A 22,949-nucleotide genomic window follows, 5' to 3' on the forward strand; every position below is an offset into this window, starting at 1 on the left:
AAAATCAAGAGCAATTTGAAGCTAAGATAACAAGGTGTGCTCATTTTATAGTTTTATAACTGCCTTTCAGTGATAACATCAAAAACCCAACGGTTTATCTTAGTCTGAAAATTTTTGATCCAAAACTTTTCATATGTGCCACGGGCCTCTCTATTTAATCAAAGAAGAAATTTGTTTGGGTTTTAAACAGCTATAATCATCCTCTCCCTAAATCATATCTCTGCAGGATGCAGTGGAAGATTGGAAGTAACACAAGTACAAAAAACCTAATCAATTTAGAATAGTCCATAGGGCAAACATACTCTATTGCTTTAGTCACTAGATAACTAGTCACTGACATGAGACTGGAATAGACTGGATTTCTTAACTTCTAGTCATCAGTGTCATTCTGCAGGTCCACCTCGCCTAATGGATTATGGTTTTATTTCTTTCCTTTGTGTATCTATGCAGTATTTTTTTCTGTAAACTTAAATCCTAAATACAACAAAATACATTCCATGGTTACATTACATGAAAATAGTGTTTATTCATAATCCACATTTGAGCCATCCAAAGAATACTCTAGCAAAACCAGGGCCTGATTTTCAGAAACAGAGTATGTCTACACTGCAATGTAAACCCAGGATTAGTGGGATTTGAGTCAGCTGACCCTGGGTTAGAGAACCTAAGGGCTTGAGCATCTATACTGATTGTCTACCCTACATTAAGAATTTTCTAACCTGGGCTCGAACCTGGGGCTGTGGGGCCCATGCTGCAGCACTCAGATCTGAGTCAAACCAATCATATCCAAGACTCCCTAGCGCCCTCCTGAAATATGGTGGCTCTAGCCCTTTGGCCATGGTGCTCTGTGATGCACTTGACTGTTCACCCTGCATGTTGCAGAAAGTTTGAACAGCCTGCCAAATAGTCATTTTGGTCTGTGCACTCCCAGAAACCTGAGCCAGCAACGTGGAAGAGGCACCATTTGAAGAACTCCTCTTGCTTGTACTTTCACTCCTATGCCAAGAAATGGGCAGAGCTTCCATGAGATGCTGGTGGACATTTATTAGCATTTTCTGACCCACCAAAGGCACCTGACAGAGCTAATGACTGAGGAGGAAAAGGACACAGACATGGCACAGTTCAACTGGCCGATGCTGCTCATGACACTCGGTACAGCTACCGATGCCCCGGACATAGACCAGTGCTTCTGGAGCACAGACTGGTGGGACCACGTTGTCATGCTGGCCTGGAACAACTATCAATGGGTCCAAATCTTTCACCTGAAGAAAGCTACATTTCAGGAGCTTGGTGGGCAGCTTGCCCCGACCCTCCAGTGTAAAGACACACACATGGGGCAGCCTTGCCAGTCCGAAAGCAGGTTGCTTTAACCATCTGGAAGCTGGCCACCCCAGACTGCTACAAGTCCATTGCCAACCAACTTGGAGTTGGAAAATCAACTGTGGGTAAAGTGGTGGCAGAGGTTTCTGAGGCAGTCAGGCATGTGCTTAACCCCAAGGTGGCCAGCATAAAAGATACTCCTGAGGTAACCGTTGTCTTAGAGGGAATGTGTTTCCAAATTGCGATAGGGCCATTGATGGGTCTCATGTGCCCATAGTTTTCCCTTCTCAAGGAGCACATAAGTACACAAACCCCAAAGGGCACTACCCCATTGTTATGCAGGCCCTCATGGACAACAGAGGTCGATTTATGAATGTCAGCATGGACTGCACTGGAAAAGTTCATGATGCCAAGCATTTTTTGCTGTTTGGGAATCTGCATTAATGGACAGGCTCATTTGGATCTACAGACCCATTTGGATCCCAGTGTCATCAATATTGTACACATTATGTGGCTTGCTGTGCTATTCGTAATCTCTGTGAAGCCAGACGTGAGCCATTTTCCCCAAATGTCAGCAAAGGGCCAGTGAACCAGTCCACTCAGCCAGAAAGTGCACCTACGACTGCTTGAGCTGGATGCACCTTGGCAACAAAAGTCAGGCGTGCTTTGTGCTCTCATGCTATGGACTTGCATGGCCCAATGGAACGTGCAGGAGCGGAGCATAGTGCCTTTATGAATGTGCCAGTGAGGGTGGGGATCATTTATTGTGGGAGTTTCAGTGCTTGGGGAGTTGATTGCCATGCAGCGTATTTATGAATGACATGGCCACTTATGAAATGGTGCGGGGCAGTGAATCACAGTATGGATTGATGTAAGGAAGCGATTGAAGTATGGATTGATGTAGAGAACTGTATTGAGGAATGGTGTTTGCATACTAATTCCTAATTGTCCCTGCGCACGTATTTACCTTTATTATCTGTAATACACATTGTATGATGTGATGCAGTGATAGTAATAAACTTTCTTGATGAAATGAAAAGCTTTATGTGTAAATATCTATTAGAAAAGTATAACATTCACCCATTGCCAGGCAGGCCAGCGGCCATTACAACACCTACGCACCAGTAACAATGACAAACAAAGTGCATGAACAAGTGCAAACAGTGAAACTGTGTCCAAGACAGAAACGCCCTAATATTGCATGTTCTCTGGTCCCCCATTCTCCTTTACTTTCCTTCCCCATTTTCTGCGCACTTACCCAGGGGGGAGGGGAATGGAGGAATCCATGAGGGAGGGGGTCAATATGGAGGGCTGCATGGGACATAGTTGCTCATGGAGCCTGATTGCATGGGCCAGGAGTCTTCCAAACTGCTTCTGGGCTGCATCACAGGGTACTGCGGAGGGACTCAGGTCATGGTCCAGGTAATGCAGCAGGACCAGGTATTCTTGCAGCCATTAATGATATCAGCTATTTCAAGCAGTTCTTTCTGCTAAGCTCTGTCCTTCCCCCCTTAGCTGCCATTCCTGTTCCCATGGTGAAACCCTGTCCTCAAGCTGTGCAGCCAGCCTGAGGCTCTCCTCTTGCCTCTCTCCAGGCCTTTCCTCTAGCTGTAATTCGTTTGTCTTTGGTACTGGACCTGGTTGTTGGCCCTCTCCAGAACTTCAACCATAAGTTCGTCATGGCAACACTTCCCCTTGGAATGGCCTGTGAAGGAACATTGGCCCAGGCTTCTGCTGCCGTGTGGATGAGCTGGGAAAGAACTGCAGCCAGTAGAAGTCGAGGGACCTGGAACAGGACAAGGCATAGAGGGTTATTATCTCACATAGCCCAGTGCGGGAGCACAGAAAACATCCTTGTGGAAGTTCAAGGACATAAAATGTTACTTTTCCAAACAGAACTTCAATATATTGTGAGAGGGCTGCTTCAAACCACAGAAGCTCCCTGGACACAACCTGGTTAAGCACAGTGAAAGAAGTGCAGAGACAAAGGAAAGTTAAAAATTCAGACCTGTTTTTTGTTTTCTAAACATTGCAGAACTATTTGAGGGGGGTGCAGTGCCATCAGTAACCATGTTACAAAACCTTTCTCTGACATTTCACATTTCACAGGCCTTCCACATTTTGAAGGACATAACAGTTCTTGTGGTGCTGATTGGCAAAGGGAGGTCTTATTCCAAGCTGCTGTTGGGGAAACTTGCAGTGTATGCAAATGTTCACGTATTCAAATGTATAATGACTGAACAGCACATCTATGAATGGAGTGGGCATGTCAGGTACCGAGGGAGCCCTGGAAAATATGCCCTTCCCAAAAATGTGATTTTCTATCTAGAGTTCCTTCTTTAGGAAAAGTTTGCAGCTATCAGCACCTGGGCTTGGGTCAGAATTCATGAGGGAATCAACAGGAAGATGTATTAGCCTCTATATGGTTTAGTTGGTTATGGCTGCATGCAAACAAACAGAACTCCACAGCCATCCTCCTTATCCCTCCTCCCCTGCCCCCTCCACTACATTTCTGGACAAAATTTCAACCCCCAGTCAAATTTGACACCTATGGACTGAAATGGACTAGATTTGTAAATGGAATGTGTTTCTTGTCCCCTGTCCCAACATACACAGAGTTCACTGTTTCCACACATCCATTTTCAAGACATAAAAGTTCCATTTGAAGAATTCCCTCTCCTGCTTCAACCTCGAGCTGTGATCTCATTGTATCCTACAACCAAAGTGGAGTCAGGCTGGGTCCATTCTCTGCGACAGAATGGGAAGTGACTAAAAAACTGTGAAGTCTGTTTTGTTCCGGTGTTGAAATATTGTCTTCGAGGCTGTGCTAGTTTGGACTTGCCATGGGGCAGTCTGTTGGGGAAAGGCATTTAACGCCTCACTGAAAAACCATCACCCAGAGCCATCAAGACTGCAAACTGGGACCCTCAACTTTCAATGATTCTGAACTCATGGCCCATCTCCAGGGAACAGCGGTGTGAACACAGGAAGGGAGAGGGGAGAAGCATTACCCTTTCGGCTGGGAGTGTGAGCACATGGCACGGAGGCAAGACCCTATTTTATAATAGGATCCTGCTGTGTGCAGGGGGCCAACCATTGCCATACATAAGAAGGGCTTGTGGGAACAAGAGGGCAGGGGGGACTCTGCCCAGCCTGAAACACTGACAAACCATAGACCCACAGAAGAGGAGCTCAGACTAGGGGAAAGTATGTCTGTGTGAATCTAGCCAGACCCACTTGGATTGGAAGCACATAGTACCCAGCAATTTGGGTCCACTCGCAACACACTAGTGACCATACAGATTTCTGTGCCAGTTTGTTGCACATACATGTAAGCATCACCTTCTGTATACTGGCTCTTATTTAAAAAAAAAAGAAAAAAAATAATGATTGTTCAAACTAGGTAGTAAGCTCAGTTTTCTGTTCACAGTTGATCAACCCATTGACTATAGTTTTCACTAACCTTGCTATTAATTCATCAGTAATGAGTGAGCTCTGACAGATGATAAATTTAGTCAACTATAAACATTTTCCTACATACTACATCTAAAAGTGCTTTCATTACGCTAAAATAGTGGTTCTTTCAGTTGGATTCTAACCTGAGTATATTTTATATTCACTTGTTTCTTGTATTCAACATCTTTTTCACTTCTGCATTTTATTGCTGAAAGGATTGCTCAGCAGTTGGGCTGAATGTTTCCCTCTCTGTGTCATTTTTCTGAATAACCTCTCTCAGGACATGATTTGTGCTATTTATTTTTTCCATTTATATTGTGTTATTCTGTTACTCTGCTTAAACATACACCATAGGTGATGCTAATGAAAGACTTTTTTAAGTGAATTATCGAACCTTGTAAAGGAGCTTAAAGCTTGTTTCTAACATACAATAGCTTGAGACAATGTGGCATACCTTCTAGTTTAATTCAGACATCAGAATTAGTGGAATTTCTACACAAACTCACATAATACTTTAAATTGTATTGCATTGCAGTAATATGTATAATATTATAAATAGGACCCTACCAAATTCACAGCCATGAAAAATGCATCATGGACCGTGAAATCTGGTCTTCTGAGTGTTTTTACCCTATACTATATAGATTTCACAGGGGAGACCAGCGTTGCTCAAATTGGGGGTCCTGACCCAAAAGGGAGTTGCGGGGGGGTTGCAGTATTGCCACCCTTACTTCTGAGCTGCTTTCAGTTCTAGTCGGCTGGAAAGCGGCAACTGTTAGCCAGGCACCTAGCTCTAAAGGTAGCGCCTCACCAGCAGCAGTGCAGAAGTAAAGGTGGCACCAGCAGCAGTGCAGAAGTAAAGGTGGCAATACCATATCAAGCCACCCTTACTCCTGCGCTGCTGCTGGTAGCGACTCTGCCTTCAGAGCTGGGCTCCCTGCCAGCAGCCAGTGCTCTCCAGCTACCCAGCTCTGAAGGCAGCGTCACTGCCAGCAGCAGTGCAGAAGTAAGGATAGCAGTACTGCAACCCCCCGCCATAATAACCATGTGACCCCCCCTAACTCATTTATGGGTCAGAACCCCTAAAATTACAACTCCATGAAATTTCAGATTTAAATAGCTGAAATCATGAAATTTAGCATTTTTAAAATTCTATAACCGTGAAATTGATCAGAATGGACCATGAATTTGGGTGGACCCTAATTATAAATCATTGCCCTCTGGCCAGCCAAGGTTCAGGGTTCCCCAAAGTTCTGAATGACTCTTATTTTGCTAAGGATGCATAATGCATCTCTTATATATAATGCCTGAGGAATCCTGATTGAAAGAAAGGTTACTCCTGTGGAGCGCTCTACTGTCTTACTAACCTGATGTTTCATGCTTTAACCCCTCTTCCAGTCTTCAGCCCCAAATCAGAAATATGCAGAGAATATAAGCTGTGACAAATCTGAATTATTTAGAATAATCTTCATCCAGGTTATTGAAAACAATTATTAAAATTCCTAAATATGTATTTAAGTGCCTATCTTTAGACGTTTAAGTTTGAAAGTCTGGCCTACAAATATTAATTTTGGATAGTGTTTGGTAACATTTGAAGTATCACATCATTAAAGTGTTCATTTGGTATTTTATAGATGTAAAAACATAGCTGTATTGACATATATTTATGCTTGCTCATATAGTATAGGGCCAAATTCAAAGCCCACTGAAGTCAATGGGACTAGAAGGAGTGGTATTAACCTCTATCTTTAAACCTAAAATGCAATTTCCATTATAAACTCCCTTTTTATGTGGCTAATCATTTTGACACACACATTTCTTTGGGAGGATGTTTTCCCCTCTTAGCCTTAGCTTAGAAGCATATTTTTAACTTAAAGTTGACCTTGTGTCCCCTTTTTTAAAAAAAAAAAAAGTTGTTCTTGTTTTCTGCTTGTTTACGTGACAAATTCAGGTCTTGTCTGTCTTAAAATATTCCCAGATGATAAAGAACTAGCGAAGCAACAATATTGCAACAGTCCGGAGAGTGAAAGTTGAACAAAGGAGAGGAAAAGGGATTTTAAGTCAGACTATAAATTTTTTTTTGTCTTTTTGTTAACACCTTCTTAATGGAATGTCTAATGAATGCTTTGGACAACAAGGTTTTTTTTTAATGATTCAAGACCATCCCCATTCAATCAATTATTATTTGTTGTATTATCATAGTGCCTAAGGAGCCCTAATTATGGATCAGGATGCCACTATCCTAGGCACCATATAAACAGCACAAAAAGAGCTTGCAATCTAATTAGCAGACAAGAGAGAACAAATTGACACAGGCAGATGGGGAAGTACAGGGAAATAATGAGACAATACTGGTCAGCATGATAGACAGTGGACTCTGCATACCAGTAACCTAACTGTTGTCAAGTTTTTGTAGGCATCCCTGCAAAGGAGAGTTTTGAGGAGGGATCTGAAGGTGGATCATGAGATATTTACAGGATTATCTCCTAGGCCTCTGGGGCACCATAGGAGAAAGCACAAAGGTGCTTGCTTGAAAATTTAATGAATGGGCAATGCTGGCCGGCATCCTGGACAACTGGAGATGAGCACCAACAGTTTGGTAGTGAATGAAAGATAGGAGGAATGGGGATTGTCTATGAAGGGCCTGGAAAGTGAGTGCTGAAAATACACTTGTTATGAAATATGCCATTGCTTCTCCAGGAAAGCCAGGACTTGCCACTCCTGATACTTCTATTTAAAAAAAAAAAAAGACAGGCCCATTTAAAAAAATCATTTTCAGGCCTCCTTTCAGCAAAATCTTATTAGTTGTTTGATTACTACATCTGTAAAATCCCCTATTTTTTCATACTTGGCTTAAACTGTGGGATTTTCAAAGGGGCCTACATGCAAGACATAATATTGACTTTAAAATGAGACTTGTGCTCCTTATTGACTCATTTCCTTTAGAAAATCCACTCTCACTCTTCATTATTCTACTGACCCTGCAAGATGCAGATTTAGCTGTACACTCAGCCAGTGAAGGATGGTGAAAGGACTGTGATTTGGGGAAACTGAAAGCAAAATGAAGACATCTGTTTACCCACAATGACTTTCATCATAATGTCATGATTATCATATTTCCTGGTTGTATTTAGTAGACCATGCTTGAAAACAAAGGAGACGTTTTTGATTAACAGTGGAATGTTGAAGCAACTGGGCTAATATCAACCTATGCATAGCCAGACATGCAAGCAGCTGTGCCTGAGGCTGTTAACACCTTCTGCAAGAGGGCATGCTTAACAATTCAGAACTGCTCTGTGCACATGCTTTCGAACTCTCACTTTCAAACGGAGGAGTTAACCCGACGTGGAGCAGTAGAGTAAATAATAATGTGTTTGTAGCAGAAGTCAATTTTTTGTAATGCTGTTGGGGGCAGGGATGAAGGGTGTTATGAAAAACAACCTTCATTAATTATCCAATTATCTTTTGTATAGTGAGGAAGTTTACGAAGAGTTAATTATTGGTTTTTTTTTTAGTCTGGATGGTTTTACAATGGCTTTATGTTTGTATGGGTGAGTGAAGCGTGAACTGACCTGTTATTGCTACGATAGAACAGCATGGTTGATGTGCAAAATACCAGAGCCTTTGTTTACAAGAATTAAACTTTGTTGCACACGAACAAGCTTGTCAGCTTTGAATAATAAAAAGATATAACATATATACAAGATGAGGAACAATATAAATATTTTCTTTTAAAGTGTACCGAGTGTTTCTCAGTGAGATACAATGAACCTGCCTAGGAATGTTTTTCATGCTCTGAATAGAAAGGCAGCCTGAAATGTGACTTACAGTAGATAAAAGCAGCATGCTAATTATGTGCTGTGATCTGGTGTTGACAGGCTGATAGATACAATGTAATGGAAATGCTTTTTGACATAATTGTGTAATTTCTTGTAATAAAACTCTGTGACTTTAGAAATTTGACATTTCATTTTCCGTGCAAAAACGAAAACAAACAAAATCTCCACTTGTGCACCATTTTGGGTCTGGGCATCTATTGCTGCTGAACCAGCCACTTCCTCCCGAAACAGGAACAGCCGCCCACGTAGTCGAAGGGATGGAGGTGAGATTCCATGTTATGGGGATTACGTGGGAACACAGCTCCATGTCTCAGTCCAGCTCCTCATCCCCCTGTTCTTTTTGGTTCATCTAGTCATTGTTTTCCTGCTTCTTCCTCACGACTAGACTGCCAGGCACTTTCTGGATATCTAGTGGTTCAGCAGGCTGAGTGGAGAATGCTGAAGTGGAGGTTCTGAGAATTCATTCCAACTCACAGTAAACTGGGCGAGTTTCCTCCCTAAGCCAGACCAACTGTTGTTGTCCCAGACCTTGTAGGGGATGTTCTATCACGCTTATCTTCTCATAGTACCCCCACCCCTGGTGGTGCTCATCTCTGCCTGCCACTCTGATACCCACTGATACGTTAACATATTGAATACAACTGAATTTAAGATCTTCAATTATCTAAAAATCAAAAAAGAGTCCTCCAAAAAGTGAAAACTAGGTCAAATTACAAAGGACGAATATAAACTAATAACACAAAGTATGTAGGACAAAATTAGAAAGGCCAAGGCACAAAACAAGATCAAATTAGCTAGAGACATAGAGGGTAACAAGAAAACATTCTACAAATACATTAGAAGCAAGAGGAAGACCAAGGACAGGGTAGGCTGTTACTCAATTGGTGGAGGGGGGGAATAATAACAGAAACATGGAAATGGCAGAAGTGCTTAATGACTTCTTTGTTTTGGTTTTTACCAAGAAGGTTGGCAGTGACTGGACGCCTAACATAGTGAATGTCAGTGAAAATGCGGTAAGATCAGAGGCTAAAATAGGAAAAGAACAAGTTAAAAATTACTTAGACAAGTTAGATGTCTTCAAGTCACTAGGGCCTGATGAAATGCATCCTAGAATACTTGAGGAGCTGACTGAGGTGATATCTGAACCATTAGCAATTATCTTGGAAAAGTCATGGAAGACGGGAGAGATTCCAGGTGACTGGAAAAGGGCAAATATAATGCCCATCTATAAAAAGGGAAAAAAGGACAACCCAGGAAATCACAGACCAGTCAGCTGAACTTCTGTACCTGGAAAGATAATGGAGCAAATAATTAAGCAATCAATTTGCAAACATCTAGAAGATAATAAGGTGATACGTAACAGTCAGCATGGATTTGTCAAGAACAAATCATGTCAAATCAACCAGATAGCTTTCTTTGACAAGTAACAAGCCTTGTGGATAGGGGGAAGTGGTAGTTGTGATATATCTTGACTTAAGTAAAACTTTTGATACTGTCTCACATGACCTTCTCAAACAAACTAGAGAAATGAACCTAGATGGAACTACTATATGCTGGCTGCATAACTGGGTGGAAAAACATTCCCAGAGAGTAGTTATCAGTGGTTCACAGTCCTGCTGGAAGGGCATAATGAGTGGGGTCCCAGAGGGATCAGTTCTGGGTCCAGTTCTGTTCAATATCTTCATCCATGATTTAGATAATGGCATAGAGAGAACACTTATAAAGTTTGCAGATGATACCACGTTGGGAAGGGTTGCAAGTGCTTTGGAGGATAGGATTATAATTCAAAATGATCTGGACAAACTGGAGAAATGGTCCGAAGTAAATAGGATGAAATTCAATAAGGACAAATGCAGAGTACTCCATTTAGGAAGGAACAATCAGTTGCACACATACAAAATGGGAAATGACTGCCTAGGAAGGAGTACTGCAGAAAGGAATCTGGGGCTCATAGTGGACCACAAGCTAAATATGAGTCAACATCAGTGTGACACTGTTCCAAAAAAAGCAAACATCCTTCTGGGATGTATTAGCAGGAGTGTTGTAAGTAAGACACGAGAAGTAATTCTTCCGCTCTACTCCGCACTAATTAGGCCTCAACTGGAGTATTGTGTCCAGTTCTGGGCGCCACATTTCAGGAAAGATGTGGACAAATTGGAGAAAGTCCAGAGAAGAGCAACAAAAATGATTAAAGGTCTAGAAAACATGACCTATGAGGGAAGATTGAAAAAATTGGGTTTGTTTAGTCTGGAGAAGAGAAGATTGAGATGGGACATGATAACAGTTTTCAAGTACATGAAAGGTTCTTACAAGGAGGAGGGAGAAAAATTCTTCTCCTTAATCTCTGAGGATAGGACATGAAGCAATGGGCTTAAATTGCAGCAAGGGAGGTTTAGGTTGGACATTAGGAAAAACTTTCTGCCAGGGTGATTAAGCACTGGAACAAATTGCCAAGGGAGTTTGCAGAATCACCATCATTGGAGATTTTTAATAGCGGCTTAGACAAACACCTATCAGGGATGGTTTAGATAATACAGTCCTGCCATGAGTGCAGGGGACTGGACTAGATGACCTCTTGAGGTCCCTTCCAGTCCTATTGTAGTGCTGCAGTATAGGGCTTGTCTATACTTGAAACACTACAGCGGCACAGAGGGGGAGGAGGCTGGGGATTTCGGAAAGGGGTTGGGAAGGGGTGGAATTGGGGTGGAGCCGGGGGGGGGGGGCGGTGCACAGCCAAAAATGTTTTTGCTTGGGGCGGCAAAAATCCTAGAACTGGCACTGGCAGAGGCACAGCTGATGAAGACGCTCTATGCCAATAGGAGAGAGCTCTCCCATTGGTTTAATTAATCCATCTCCCTGAGAGCTGGTAACTAGGTCAGTAGTGCTGTCCACACCGGCGCTTATATTGGTGAAACTTTTATGTTGCTCAGGAGGATGGTTTCTTCACACCCTTGAGTGACATAAGTTACGCTGACCTACACTGTAGTGTGTACATACCTAACTATTCTGACACCCTGGGGAGAACCCCTCTTGTAGGTAATTCACTTACCTGTGAGGCGGTAGCTAGCTTCATGGAATTTTCTAGTGTAGACCAGCCCACAAACACTGTCTTATTAAATGCTTTGTTGCAGATCATTGAGCTAACATTCCCACAGGTCTCTTGTTAAGCACTCTTATTAGTTTTGAAGAGCAGATATTTAGCAGCCAGTTAAAGAAGAGTCAGAAGAGATTGCCACTTTGCATCAGTTCTTCTTTTGTATTTTTCTGATCATCACTTGGTTTATGAGTATGAATGGCTACATCTTTCTTCATTCCTCGCCAGTCTCTTTCAGCCTATATCTTTGCATTGCTTGCATGAGCAATGCCTTCTGGCTTTCCATATTACCCATTCTGAGTAGGATAGTTCTTTATCATGCAGCAGTAATTCTTACCTTCATACTTTTTGCAACTTTTATCTTTTGCTTTTGCATTTGTAATTATCAAGCAGATATGCCCTCTGAAAAAACACATTGAAAACGTTCAGAGGTGACACATAACTGATAGTTGGGGGCATGTATTTTGAACCCTCTTCCTGCAAAAAAAAACAAAAAAAAAACAACAACCTGGCAGAAATCTGACAGGACATGTGACCCCCCACGCCCTCCTGTGTCCCAGGTTTGAGTTTAAGTTCTGATTAACTCTTACTTTCCTTGTAAAAGAGATTATTAGTTTGTCTGAGCACACTTCATAATAGTTTACATTTGAATAGGTCCTTTGTGACAAGGTTTATGAGATTGGAAGGCAATGGTAGTGCAGATGCCAAACCTGATTACTAACCTTTCTGTGAATGATTAAGTGGAACCTGGGGCTCGCAGTATTGCAATTTCAAGCTGTAGTCCCTGATTGAACTGAGAAACGCTTTCCTCTGAATGATATGCTTAAAATAAGCTCTGTCTTAACCAGATCTGCATTTAAGGTGGCCTTTTCTTTTGGAATGGGAAAGAGATTTGTGGTGTTGCATAAGTTAGAAAGCCATTCACAATTGTTATTAACAACCTCCTAGTGGAAGGGGTATTAGGAATTGCATCACTTCCTTTGAAAATACAACTATTTAAAAACACTTCTAGAAAATATTGTCCTTTCATAGTGTATTTGAATTAACACACAGGATAAAATTGCAAAACTAACCTTTGTTTTTTATCTTAACATTTTCATTACATAGTTGAAAGAAGAAAAGGAGTACTTGTGGCACCTTATAGACTAACAAATTTATCTGAGCATAAGCTTTTGTGAGCTACAGCTCACTTCATCGGATGCATAGTTGATATATGGACAGCAGTGGCAAAAAAGGCATAAAGCCAAAAATATCTAGAAAAGCAAATAGCTGCCAGTCTGAGACTTTTCATAAAAGACATAATATTAAGAACAACAACTCCTTTTAATTTCCTTGTAGTTATCCAGGGGGCTTTAGTACAGGATTCTGTCTTTTCATTGGGATGCTTCTAAACTTTCTGTGACTTTGTGAACTTATGTTTTTGAAGGGAGAATGATATTTTTAACTCGTTAAAAAATTGCAGTCTCTTCAAAACAGTTTTCAAAACATTTCTTTCCTCTTCAAATGTTTGTTTCCCTGAGCTGTCATCTTTCACACAGATAGTCCCTTGAAATAAATATTTGCAAAACCGATCATTGCAGCTGCCTATAGTTAAGATCATGTCAGAAATAGAAGAGATTCAGAGACAGGTGACAAAAATGAGTAGACATAAGAAAATTTCCAAAAGAAAAAACATTGAAAAGACTGACTGTTAGTTTACAGATGAGACAGATAAGAGGGGACATTATAGTGGCATACAAATAATGAATGGTCTGAAGAAGGTAGATCAGGCACTTCTGTTTTCCCTCTCTCATAATACAAGAGCAAGTGAACATTCAATCAAACTGAACGGCAGCAAATTTAAAACAGATAAAGGAAATATTTTTTATGCTATGCATGATTAAATTGTGGCAGTGAGTTCCACAGTCTACCAATGAGGACAAGAGTTTAGTAGGATTCAAAAAAGGATCCATCATTTATATGGATAATGAGAACATACACAGTTACAATAACTGAAAAGCTTGTAAGGAATAAAAATCTTCCTGTTTTGGGGTAAAAGCTATCCTCTACCTGACAGGACTAGGAAAGAATTTCTCCTATCAAAAGGTTATTCCATGGATGTTCACTTTAGGATTTCTTGCATCTTCCTTTAAATTTTTTTGAAAATTAGAGCAAAATCTATATGGCATGATTGATTTATATGGAAGTGAAAAGAATGTAAATAATCAAGAATAACAAACTGCCACAAAACTAACAGAAAGGTCTTTTCCATATCTTGGGGTTTGAGGCAAGCATAACACTCTTGGTCAGAGTGACCCAGTGTAGAAAAGTCTGAAAATTCAGAATTTATATAGGGATCCCGGGATAGTTGGCCTATAAATACGCATAGGGACTGATCAAATGTCCATTAAGATCACTGGAAGTTTTTTCATGGATTTAAATCAGAACTAGATAAGATTATTAATCAAGAACACATTACTGTATACCTGTGGTGGAATAAGCCATAGGATTTCTTGAGCCAGATCGTCAGCTGATGTAGATTGGTGTTGCTCTATTAATGTCCATGGAGCTATGTTGATCTACACTAGCTGAAAACCTGGCCCCTTAACGGACTCTAAAACCATTGTATTTTGCTTTGAGTTTAAACCAACAACATATTTTTGTAGTTACAAAGGTTCTTTGACATCATGTTAAAACCTTGTATTTCAGCTACAGCATAAATTAAATCTGTAGTGGCTACAATACTAAGGATGTATTGACTTCTGAAACTCCATTAGGCAGGCTGAGAAGGATATAACCCTTGGAGCTAAATTGCTAGCAGCAAACTATGAGGACAAAAATGGAAAAGGAACAGATCTCACTGTGCTGCACTCATTATACCTAATTCATAATGAAAATGCTCTGCAGCCTACACTTGGAGTTCTCTTCCCCACACTTTAAGACAACTAACTGTACAATCTTACCAGACAGAGACCTCAAACATAAATGATCTCATTATGAAAAATAACCTAAAGATCATCAGAATGATCAGGGCTTCAATAATAAAATTTTTCAGCTGTTCTAAAAGCTCTCAACTGCTAATACACAGAAAGTCTGCAGAGCTTACTTTCTCTGCTCTACCTTGTGATGTTTCATCAGTATGAGATATTTTTTCACAATGATGCGACATTGTATAAATATGCGCGTGCTACACCCTACACTCCACTACCTCTGCCATCATTGTAACTGCAAAAACACATATTAAAGCATGTGAAAAATCCAATGGCAGAGCTGTGAAAAACACAGAAAAGAGCATGCAAACTAGGGTGGCCAGATGTCCCGATTTTATAGGGACAGTCTTGATATTCAGGGCTTTGTCTTATATAGGGCACCATTCACCCATCACCCCCTGTCCCGATTTTTCACACTTGCTAGCTGGTCACCCTAAGAAACAAGTAAGGAGCAATCAGAGAGGGAGGAGAACCAGGAAAGGACTGAGTCACAGAAACCAAGGAAGGACAAGACATCAACAAGAACAAGAAAAATCTGGTCAGCTGTGTCAGTGGTAGCTGACAAGTCAGTGAGGATGGAGTACTGGTTCTGAGCTTTGGCTAGAAGAGGTCATTTTGGTGAGAACCCTTTCATGGAACGCAAGAGGCATAATCTGGATTGGAGAAGGTCTTGAACAGAATTGGAGGAGAGGAACACTATACAACACAATCAGTGAGCTTAAAGATGAAAGGGAAAAGGAGAGTAATTGAAGAGGCACATGCGGGTCAAGGGTTAGATTTGGGAGACCAAGGGCTTGTCTACATGAGCATTTAGTTTGTAACAAGCTGGGGTGTGAGTTTACCCCACACTAGCCTGCCTGTTTGGACTAACTGTCTGTGGGGACCCTGCTAACCTGCACTAACATTTCATTAATGCTCTTTCATCTAGTCTTGATTCAAAAAGTCACACACATCACTAGACCCAGTCCAACCACCTTTGAACTCATAATTCAGTACAATGTGTAATTTACTTCACTAAGACATAGTTTAGTGTCTGGAGTATGTAACTCTGCAGCTACTTTTTGATCTATTATATAGTGGGCATAGAAACCTTATGGTTAATTAAAAGAAAATCATCAGAGAATGGGCATCTGTGATAGCTGCCAAAAGGATTACATTTTTGTTTGACATAAGGTCAAAGAATTTCTTGACAGCAGATACTGTAGATTGTAACATAGCTTGAAAATCCACTGAGATATTAGGGTTGAAATAAGCTTGTAGTGAAAATCTATAATCTGCACACACACATGTGGCCCCTTGAGGCAAGGGGTGATAGTGACAGGCTTAGTGGAAAAAAAATTGTCATTTGTTAGCTTTACTGTTTATTCTTTCTCTGTCTTCACCAGTTAATTTTAGCTTTCTCTTTTGTTTAATATTTTTTCTTGTATGTAATCATAAAATTGACAAAAAATAAAATAAGTTAGATCTATTTAAAAAATAAAAGGATTTGGATAGTTAGGAGCATGTTGAGAGTAACTTCACCACTGAGAGTAAGAGGTTCAGTAAGAGGCCCTCGGTTAGGTAATATATATTGTGTAGTCTTAACAACAAAGAGTAGGAAGTATTCTTACTCTATTAAAGTTTCAAAAAACAAAGCATTATTTTTTTTAAATCAAAGTATTATTTAAAGCACTGTTAGCCTTGTTTAATTTCTTTAACATATCTGAGTGATGTCCTTGTTCATTGTTGTCTTTGTGTTTCAAAGCCAAATGAGGATCCTCTTAGAAATATCTATTTGTAAATGGGAATATCTGTGCTTCTGTGTTAAAGTGTGGCTAGCATCACTCATCATAACTTCGTAATAAAGCGAGAAACAGATGTATTGGTTTAGATCCAGCCTAGGCTATTTTTCCCCATTTACATTTAAGCTCTTTGGGGCAGGGACCTTGGTGTATATTTTCAAAGACACAAATGGCAATCAATCAGTTACCTAACTCCCACTGAAACTTAATTGACATTAGGCACCCTTTGTAAATCTCCCTCTTTGACATTTTACTTGCTTAGAAAGCACTATACGATCCCATTATGATAAATGTAAAGTCACCTTAAATTTGAGATTTTACATATAGTGCAGATAGGATACTGTCCACCACTATGGGTAGTCTACACTGCAGTAAAAAACCCCGCGGCTGACCCATGGCAGCTGACTCAGGCTCACATGCGTCAGGCTAAGGGGCTGTTTAATTTCAGTGTAGTCAGCTAGGCTCGGATGGAGCCTGTGCTATAGGACCCTGCAAGGTGGTAGGGTCCCATAGCTCAAGCCCGGACGTCTACACTGCAAGTTCCTGAGCTTGAGCCCCACGAGCCCAAGTCAGCTGGCCTGGGCCAGATGGGTGTCTAATTGCAGCGTAAACATATCCTAAGTTACCAAGGGTATGTCTACACTACGGAATAAGGTCGAATTTATAGAAGTCGGTTTTTTAGAAATCGGTTTTATATATTCGAGTGTGTGTGTCCCCACAGAAAATGCTCTAAGTGCATTAAGTGCATTAACTCGGCGGAGCGCTTCCACAGTACCGAGGCTAGAGTCGACTTCCGGAGCGTTGCACTGCGGGTAGCTATCCCACAGTTCCCGCAGTCTCCGCTGTCCATTGGAATTCTGGGTTGAGATCCCAATGCCTGATGGGGCTAAAACATTGTCGCGGGTGGTTCTGGGTACATATCGTCAGGCCCCCGTTCCCTCCCTCCCTCCCTCCGTGAAAGCAAGGGCAGACAATCATTTCGCGCCTTTTTTCCTGAGTTACCTCTGGAGACGCCATACCACTGCAAGCATGGAGCCCGCTCAGGTAACCGTCACCCTATGTGTCCTGGGTGCTGAAAGACGCGGTACGGCATTGCTACACAGTAGCAGCAACCCCTTGCCTTGTGGCAGCAGACGGTACAGTACGACTGGTAGCCGTCATCGTCATGTCCGAGGTGCTCCTGGCCACGTCGGCTGGGAGCGCCTGGGCAGACATGGGTGCAGGGACTAAATTTGGAGTGACTTGACCAGCTCATTCTCTTTAGTCCTGCCTGCAGTCAGTCCTATTGAACCGTCTTATGGTGAGCGGGCAGGTGATACGGACTGCTAGCAGTCGTACTGTACCATTTCTGCCGAGCAGCCAGGAGATGTGGATGGCATGCAGTCCTTCTGCACCGTCTGCTGCCAGCCAAAGATGTAAAAGATAGATGGAGTGGATCAAAACAAGAAATAGACCAGATTTGTTTTGTACTCATTTGCCTCCTCCCCTGTCTAGGGGACTCATTCTTCTAGATCACACTGCAGTCACTCACAGAGAAGGTGCAGCGAGCTAAATCTAGCCATGTATCAATCAGAGGCCAGGCTAACCTTCTTGTTCCAATAAGGACAATAACTTAGGTGCACCATTTCTTATTGGAACCCTCCATGAAGTCCTGCCTGAAATACTCCTAGATGTAAAGCCACCCCCTTTGTTGATTTTAGCTCCCTGAAGCCAACCCTGTAAGCGCCCCTCCCGGCGTCAGAGCAACGGCAAACAATCGGGCATCTGAGAGTGCTGTCCAGAGCAGTCACAATGGAGCACTCTGATGGGGCTAAAACATTGTCGCGGGTGGTTCTGGGTACGTATTGTCAGGCCCCCGTTCCCTCCCTCCCTCCGTGAAAGCAAGGGCAGACAATCATTTCGCGCCTTTTTTCCTGAGTTACCTGTGCAGATGCCATACCACGGCAAGCATGGAGCCCGCTCAGGTAACCGTCACCCTATGTCTCCTGGATGCTGGCAGACGCGGTACGGCTTTGCTGCACAGTAGCAGCAACCCATTGCCTTCTGGCAGCAGACGGTGCAATACGACTGGTAGTCGTCCTCGTCGTGTCCGAGGTGCTCCTGGCCACGTCGGCTGGGAGCGCCTGGGCAGACATGGGCGCAGGGACTAAATTTGGAGTGACTTGACCAGGTCATTCTCTTTAGTCCTGCAGTCAGTCCTATTGAACCGTCTTATGGTGAGCAGACAGGCGATACGGACTGCTAGCAGTAGTACTGTACCATCTTCTGCCAGGCAGGCAAGAGATGAGGATTGCTAGCAGTCGTATTGTACCATCTTCTGCCAGGCAGGCAAGAGATGAAGATGGCTAGCAGTCGTACTGTACCATCTTCTGCCGAGCAGCCATGAGATGTGGATGGCATGCAGTCCTTCTGCACCGTCTGCTGCGAGCCAAAGATGTAAAAGATAGATGGAGTGGCTCAGAACAAGAAATAGACCAGATTTGTTTTGTACTCATTTGCCTCCTCCTCTGTCTAGGGGACTCATTCCTCTAGATCACACTGCAGTCACTCACAGAGAAGGTGCAGCGAGGTAAATCTAGCCATGTATCAATCAGAGGCCAGGCTAACCTCCTTGTTCCAATAAGAACGATAACTTAGGTGCACCATTTCTTATTGGAACCCTCCGTGCAGTCCTGCCTGAAATACTCCTTGATGTACAGGCACCCCCTTTGTTGATTCTAGCTCCCTGAAGCCAACCCTGTAAGCCGTGTCGTCAGTTGCCCCTCCCTCCATCAGAGCAACGGCAGACAATCGTTCCGTGCCTTTTTTCTGTGCGGATGCCATACCAAGGCAAGCATGGAGGCCGCTCAGCTCACTTTGGCAATTAGAAGCACATTAAACACCACACGCATTATCCAGCAGTATATGCAGCACCAGAACCTGGCAAAGCGATACCGGGTGAGGAGGCGACGTCAGCGTGGTCACGTGAGTGATCAGGACATGGACACAGATTTTTCTGAAAGCATGGGCCCTGCCAATGCATGCATCATGGTGCTAATGGGGCAGGTTCATGCTGTGGAACGCCGATTCTGGGCTCGGGAAACAAGCACAGACTGGTGGGACCGCATAGTGTTGCAGGTCTGGGACGATTCCCAGTGGCTGCGAAACTTTCACATGCGTAAGGGCACTTTCATGGAACTTTGTGACTTGCTTTCCCCTGCCCTGAGGCGCATGAATACCAAGATGAGAGCAGCCCTCACAGTTGAGAAGCGAGTGGCAATAGCCCTGTGGAAGCTTACAACGCCAGACAGCTACCGGTCAGTTGGGAATCAATTTGGAGTGGGCAAATCTACTGTGGGGGCTGCTGTGATGCAAGTAGCCCACGCAATCAAAGATCTGCTGATATCAAGGGTAGTGACCCTGGGAAATGTGCAGGTCATAGTGGATGGCTTTGCTGCAATGGGATTCCCTAACTGTGGTGGGGCTATAGACGGAACCCATATCCCTATCTTGGCACCGGAGCACCAAGCCGCCGAGTACCTAAACTGCAAGGGGTACTTTTCAATAGTGCTGCAAGCTCTGGTGGATCATAAGGGACGTTTCACCAACATCAACGTGGGATGGCCGGGAAAGGTGCATGATGCTCGCATCTTCAGGAACTCTGGTCTGTTTCAAAAGCTGCAGGAAGGGACTTTATTCCCAGACCAGAAAATAACTGTTGGGGATGTTGAAATGCCTATATGTATCCTTGGGGACCCAGCCTACCCCTTAATGCCATGGCTCATGAAGCCGTACACAGGCAGCCTGGACAGTAGTCAGGAGCTCTTCAACTACAGGCTGAGCAAGTGCAGAATGGTGGTAGAATGTGCATTTGGACGTTTAAAGGCGCGCTGGCGCAGTTTACTGACTCGCTTAGACCTCAGCTAAACCAATATTCCCACTGTTATTACTGCTTGCTGTGTGCTCCACAATATCTGTGAGAGTAAGGGGGAGACGTTTATGGCGGGGTGGGAGGTTGAGGCAAATTGCCTGGCTGCTGGTTACGCGCAGCCAGACACCAGGGTGGTTAGAAGAGCACAGGAGGGCGCGGTACGCATCAGAGAAGCTTTGAAAACCAGTTTCATGACTGGCCAGGCTACGGTGTGAAAGTTCTGTTTGTTTCTCCTTAATGAAACCCCCCGCCCCTTGGTTCACTCTACTTCCCTGTAAGCTAACCACCCTTCCCTCCTCCCTTTGATCACCGCTTGCAGAGGCAATAAAGTCATTGTTGCTTCACATTCATGCATTCTTTATTCATTCATCACACACATAGGGGGATGACTACCAAGGTAGCCCAGGACGGGTGGTGGAGGAGGGAAGGAAAATGCCACACAGCACTTTAAGCACAGCACTTAAAAAGTTTACAACTTTAAAATTTATTGAATGACAGCCTTCTTTTTTTTGGGCAATCCTCTGTGGTGGAGTGGCTGGTTGGCCAGAAGCCCCCCCCCCACCGCGTTCTTGGGCGTCTGGGTGTGGAGGCTATGGAAGTTGGGGAGGAGGGCGGTTGGTTACAGAGGGGCAGCAGTGGCAGTCTGTGCTCCAGCTGCCTTTGCTGCAGCTCAACCATACACTGGAGCATACTGGTTTGGTCCTGCAGCAGCCTCAGCATTGAATCCTGCCTCCTCTCATCACGCTGCCGCCACATTTGAGCTTCAGCCCTGTCTTCAGCCCGCCACTTACTCTCTTCAGCCCGCCACCTCTCCTCCCGGTCATTCTGTGCTTTCCTGCACTCTGACATTATTTGCCTCCACGCATTCGTCTGTGCTCTGTCAGTGTGGGAGGACAGCATGAGCTCGGAGAACATTTCATCGCGAGTGCGTTTTTTTTTCTTTCTAAGCTTCACTAGCCTCTGGGAAGGAGAAGATCCTGTGATCATTGAAACACATGCAGCTGGTGGAGAAAAAAAAAGGGACAGCGGTATTTAAAAAGACACAGTTTATAAAACAGTGGCTACACTCTTTCAGGGTAAACCTTGCTGTTAACATTACATACATAGCACATGTACTTTCATTACAAGGTCGCATTTTGCCTCCTCCCACCGCGTGACTACCCCCTCAACCTTCCCCCCTCCCTGTGGCTAACAGCGGGGAACATTTCTGTTTAGCCACAGGCAAACAGCCCAGCAGGAATGGGCTCCTCTGAGTGTCCCCTGAAGAAAAGCACTCTATTTCAACCAGGTGACCATGAATTATATCTCACTCTCCTGAGGATAACACAGAGAGATAAAGAACGGATGTTGTTTGAATGCCAGCAAACATACACTGCAATGCTGTGTTCTACAATGTTTCCCGAGTACGTGTTACTGGCCTGGAGTGGTAAAGTGTCCTACCATGAAGGACGCAATAAGGCTGCCCTCCCCAGAAACCTTTTGCAAAGGCTTTAGGACTACATCTAGGAGAACTGCAAATGCCAGGGCAAAGTAATCCTTTCACATGCTTGCTTTTAAACCATGTATAGTATTTTAAAAGGTACACTCACCAGAGGTCCCTTCTCCGCCTGCTGGGTCCAGGAGGCAGCCTTGGGTGGGTTCGGGGGGTACTGGCTCCAGGTCTAGGGTGAGAAACAGTTCCTGGCTGTCGGGAAAACCGGTTTCTCCGCGTGCTTGCTGTGAGCTATCTACAACCTCCTCCTCATCATCATCTTCTTCGTCCCCAAAACCTGCTTCCGTATTGCCTCCATCTCCATTGAAGGAGTCAAACAACACGGCTGGGGTAGTGGTGGCTGAACCCCCTAAAATGGCATGCAGCTCATCATAGAAGCAGCATGTTTGGGGCTCTGACCCAGAGCGGCTGTTCGCCTCTCTGGTTTTCTGGTAGGCTTGCCTCAGCTCCTTCAGTTTCACGCGGCACTGCTTCGGGTCCCTGTTATGGCCTCTGTCCTTCATGCCCTGCGAGATTTTCACAAAGGTTTTGGCATTTCGAAAACTGGAACGGAGTTCTGATAGCATGGATTCCTCTCCCCAAACAGCGATCAGATCCCGTACCTCCCGTTCGGTCCATGCTGGAGCTCTTTTGCGATTCTGGGACTCCATCATGGACACCTGTGCTGATGAGCTCTGCATGGTCACCTGCAGCTTGCCACACTGGCCAAACAGGAAATGAGATTCAAAAGTTTGCGGTTCTTTTCCTGTCTACTTGGCCAGTGCATCTGAGTTGAGAGTGCTGTCCAGAGCGGTCATAATGAAACACTCTGGGATAGCTCCCGGAGGCCAATACCATCGAATTGTGTCCACAGTACCCCAAATTCGAGCCGGCAACGTCGATTTAAGCGCTAATCCACTTGTCAGGGGTGCAGTAAGGAAATCGATTTTAAGAGCCCTTTAAGTCGAAATAAAGGGCTTCATTGTGTGGACGGGTGCAGGTTTACATCGATTTAACGCTGCTAAATTCGACCTAAAGTCCTAGTGTAGACCAGGGCCTAGATGTGCTCTCTCTCTCGTATGTTGGTTCTGCAGATATATAATAAAAAT

General features: G+C 43.5%; 2 protein-coding genes across 4 annotated transcripts in view; one reads left to right on the forward strand and one right to left on the reverse strand.

The window, feature by feature from the left end:
- Positions 1-22,949, forward strand: part of SHISAL1 (shisa like 1) — a 127,295-nt gene that overhangs the window by 15,589 nt on the left and 88,757 nt on the right. The gene's annotated exons all lie outside the window — the stretch shown is intronic.
- On the reverse strand, positions 2,925-22,541 carry LOC140907840 (uncharacterized). Its single transcript, XM_073334776.1, has 4 exons — positions 21,959-22,541; positions 20,866-21,370; positions 12,047-12,111; positions 2,925-3,106 (listed from the first exon to the last, which is right to left on the reverse strand). The coding sequence occupies exons 1-4, from the start codon at positions 22,539-22,541 to the stop codon at positions 2,925-2,927; spliced, it is 1,335 nt and encodes a 444-aa protein (XP_073190877.1).

The sequence above is a fragment of the Lepidochelys kempii genome, chromosome 1 (genome assembly GCF_965140265.1).
Source record: "Lepidochelys kempii isolate rLepKem1 chromosome 1, rLepKem1.hap2, whole genome shotgun sequence".
In the NCBI taxonomy this organism is placed as follows: domain Eukaryota; kingdom Metazoa; phylum Chordata; order Testudines; family Cheloniidae; genus Lepidochelys; species Lepidochelys kempii.

What these genes read in the sequence shown, in the direction of transcription:
- LOC140907840 (XM_073334776.1), bottom strand. Translation starts at nt 22,541, where the DNA reads ATGCAGAGCTCATCAGCACAGGTGTCCATGATGGAGTCCCAGAATCGC. An exon ending in AGGCGGAGAAGGGACCTCTG is followed by an intron (nt 21,371 to 21,958) that starts GTGAGTGTACCT and finishes TTTCTCCACCAG; the next exon opens with CTGCATGTGTTTCAATGATC. An exon ending in AAGTTGCAAAAAGTATGAAG is followed by an intron (nt 3,107 to 12,046) that starts GTAAGAATTACT and finishes GTCCTGTTCCAG; the next exon opens with GTCCCTCGACTTCTACTGGC.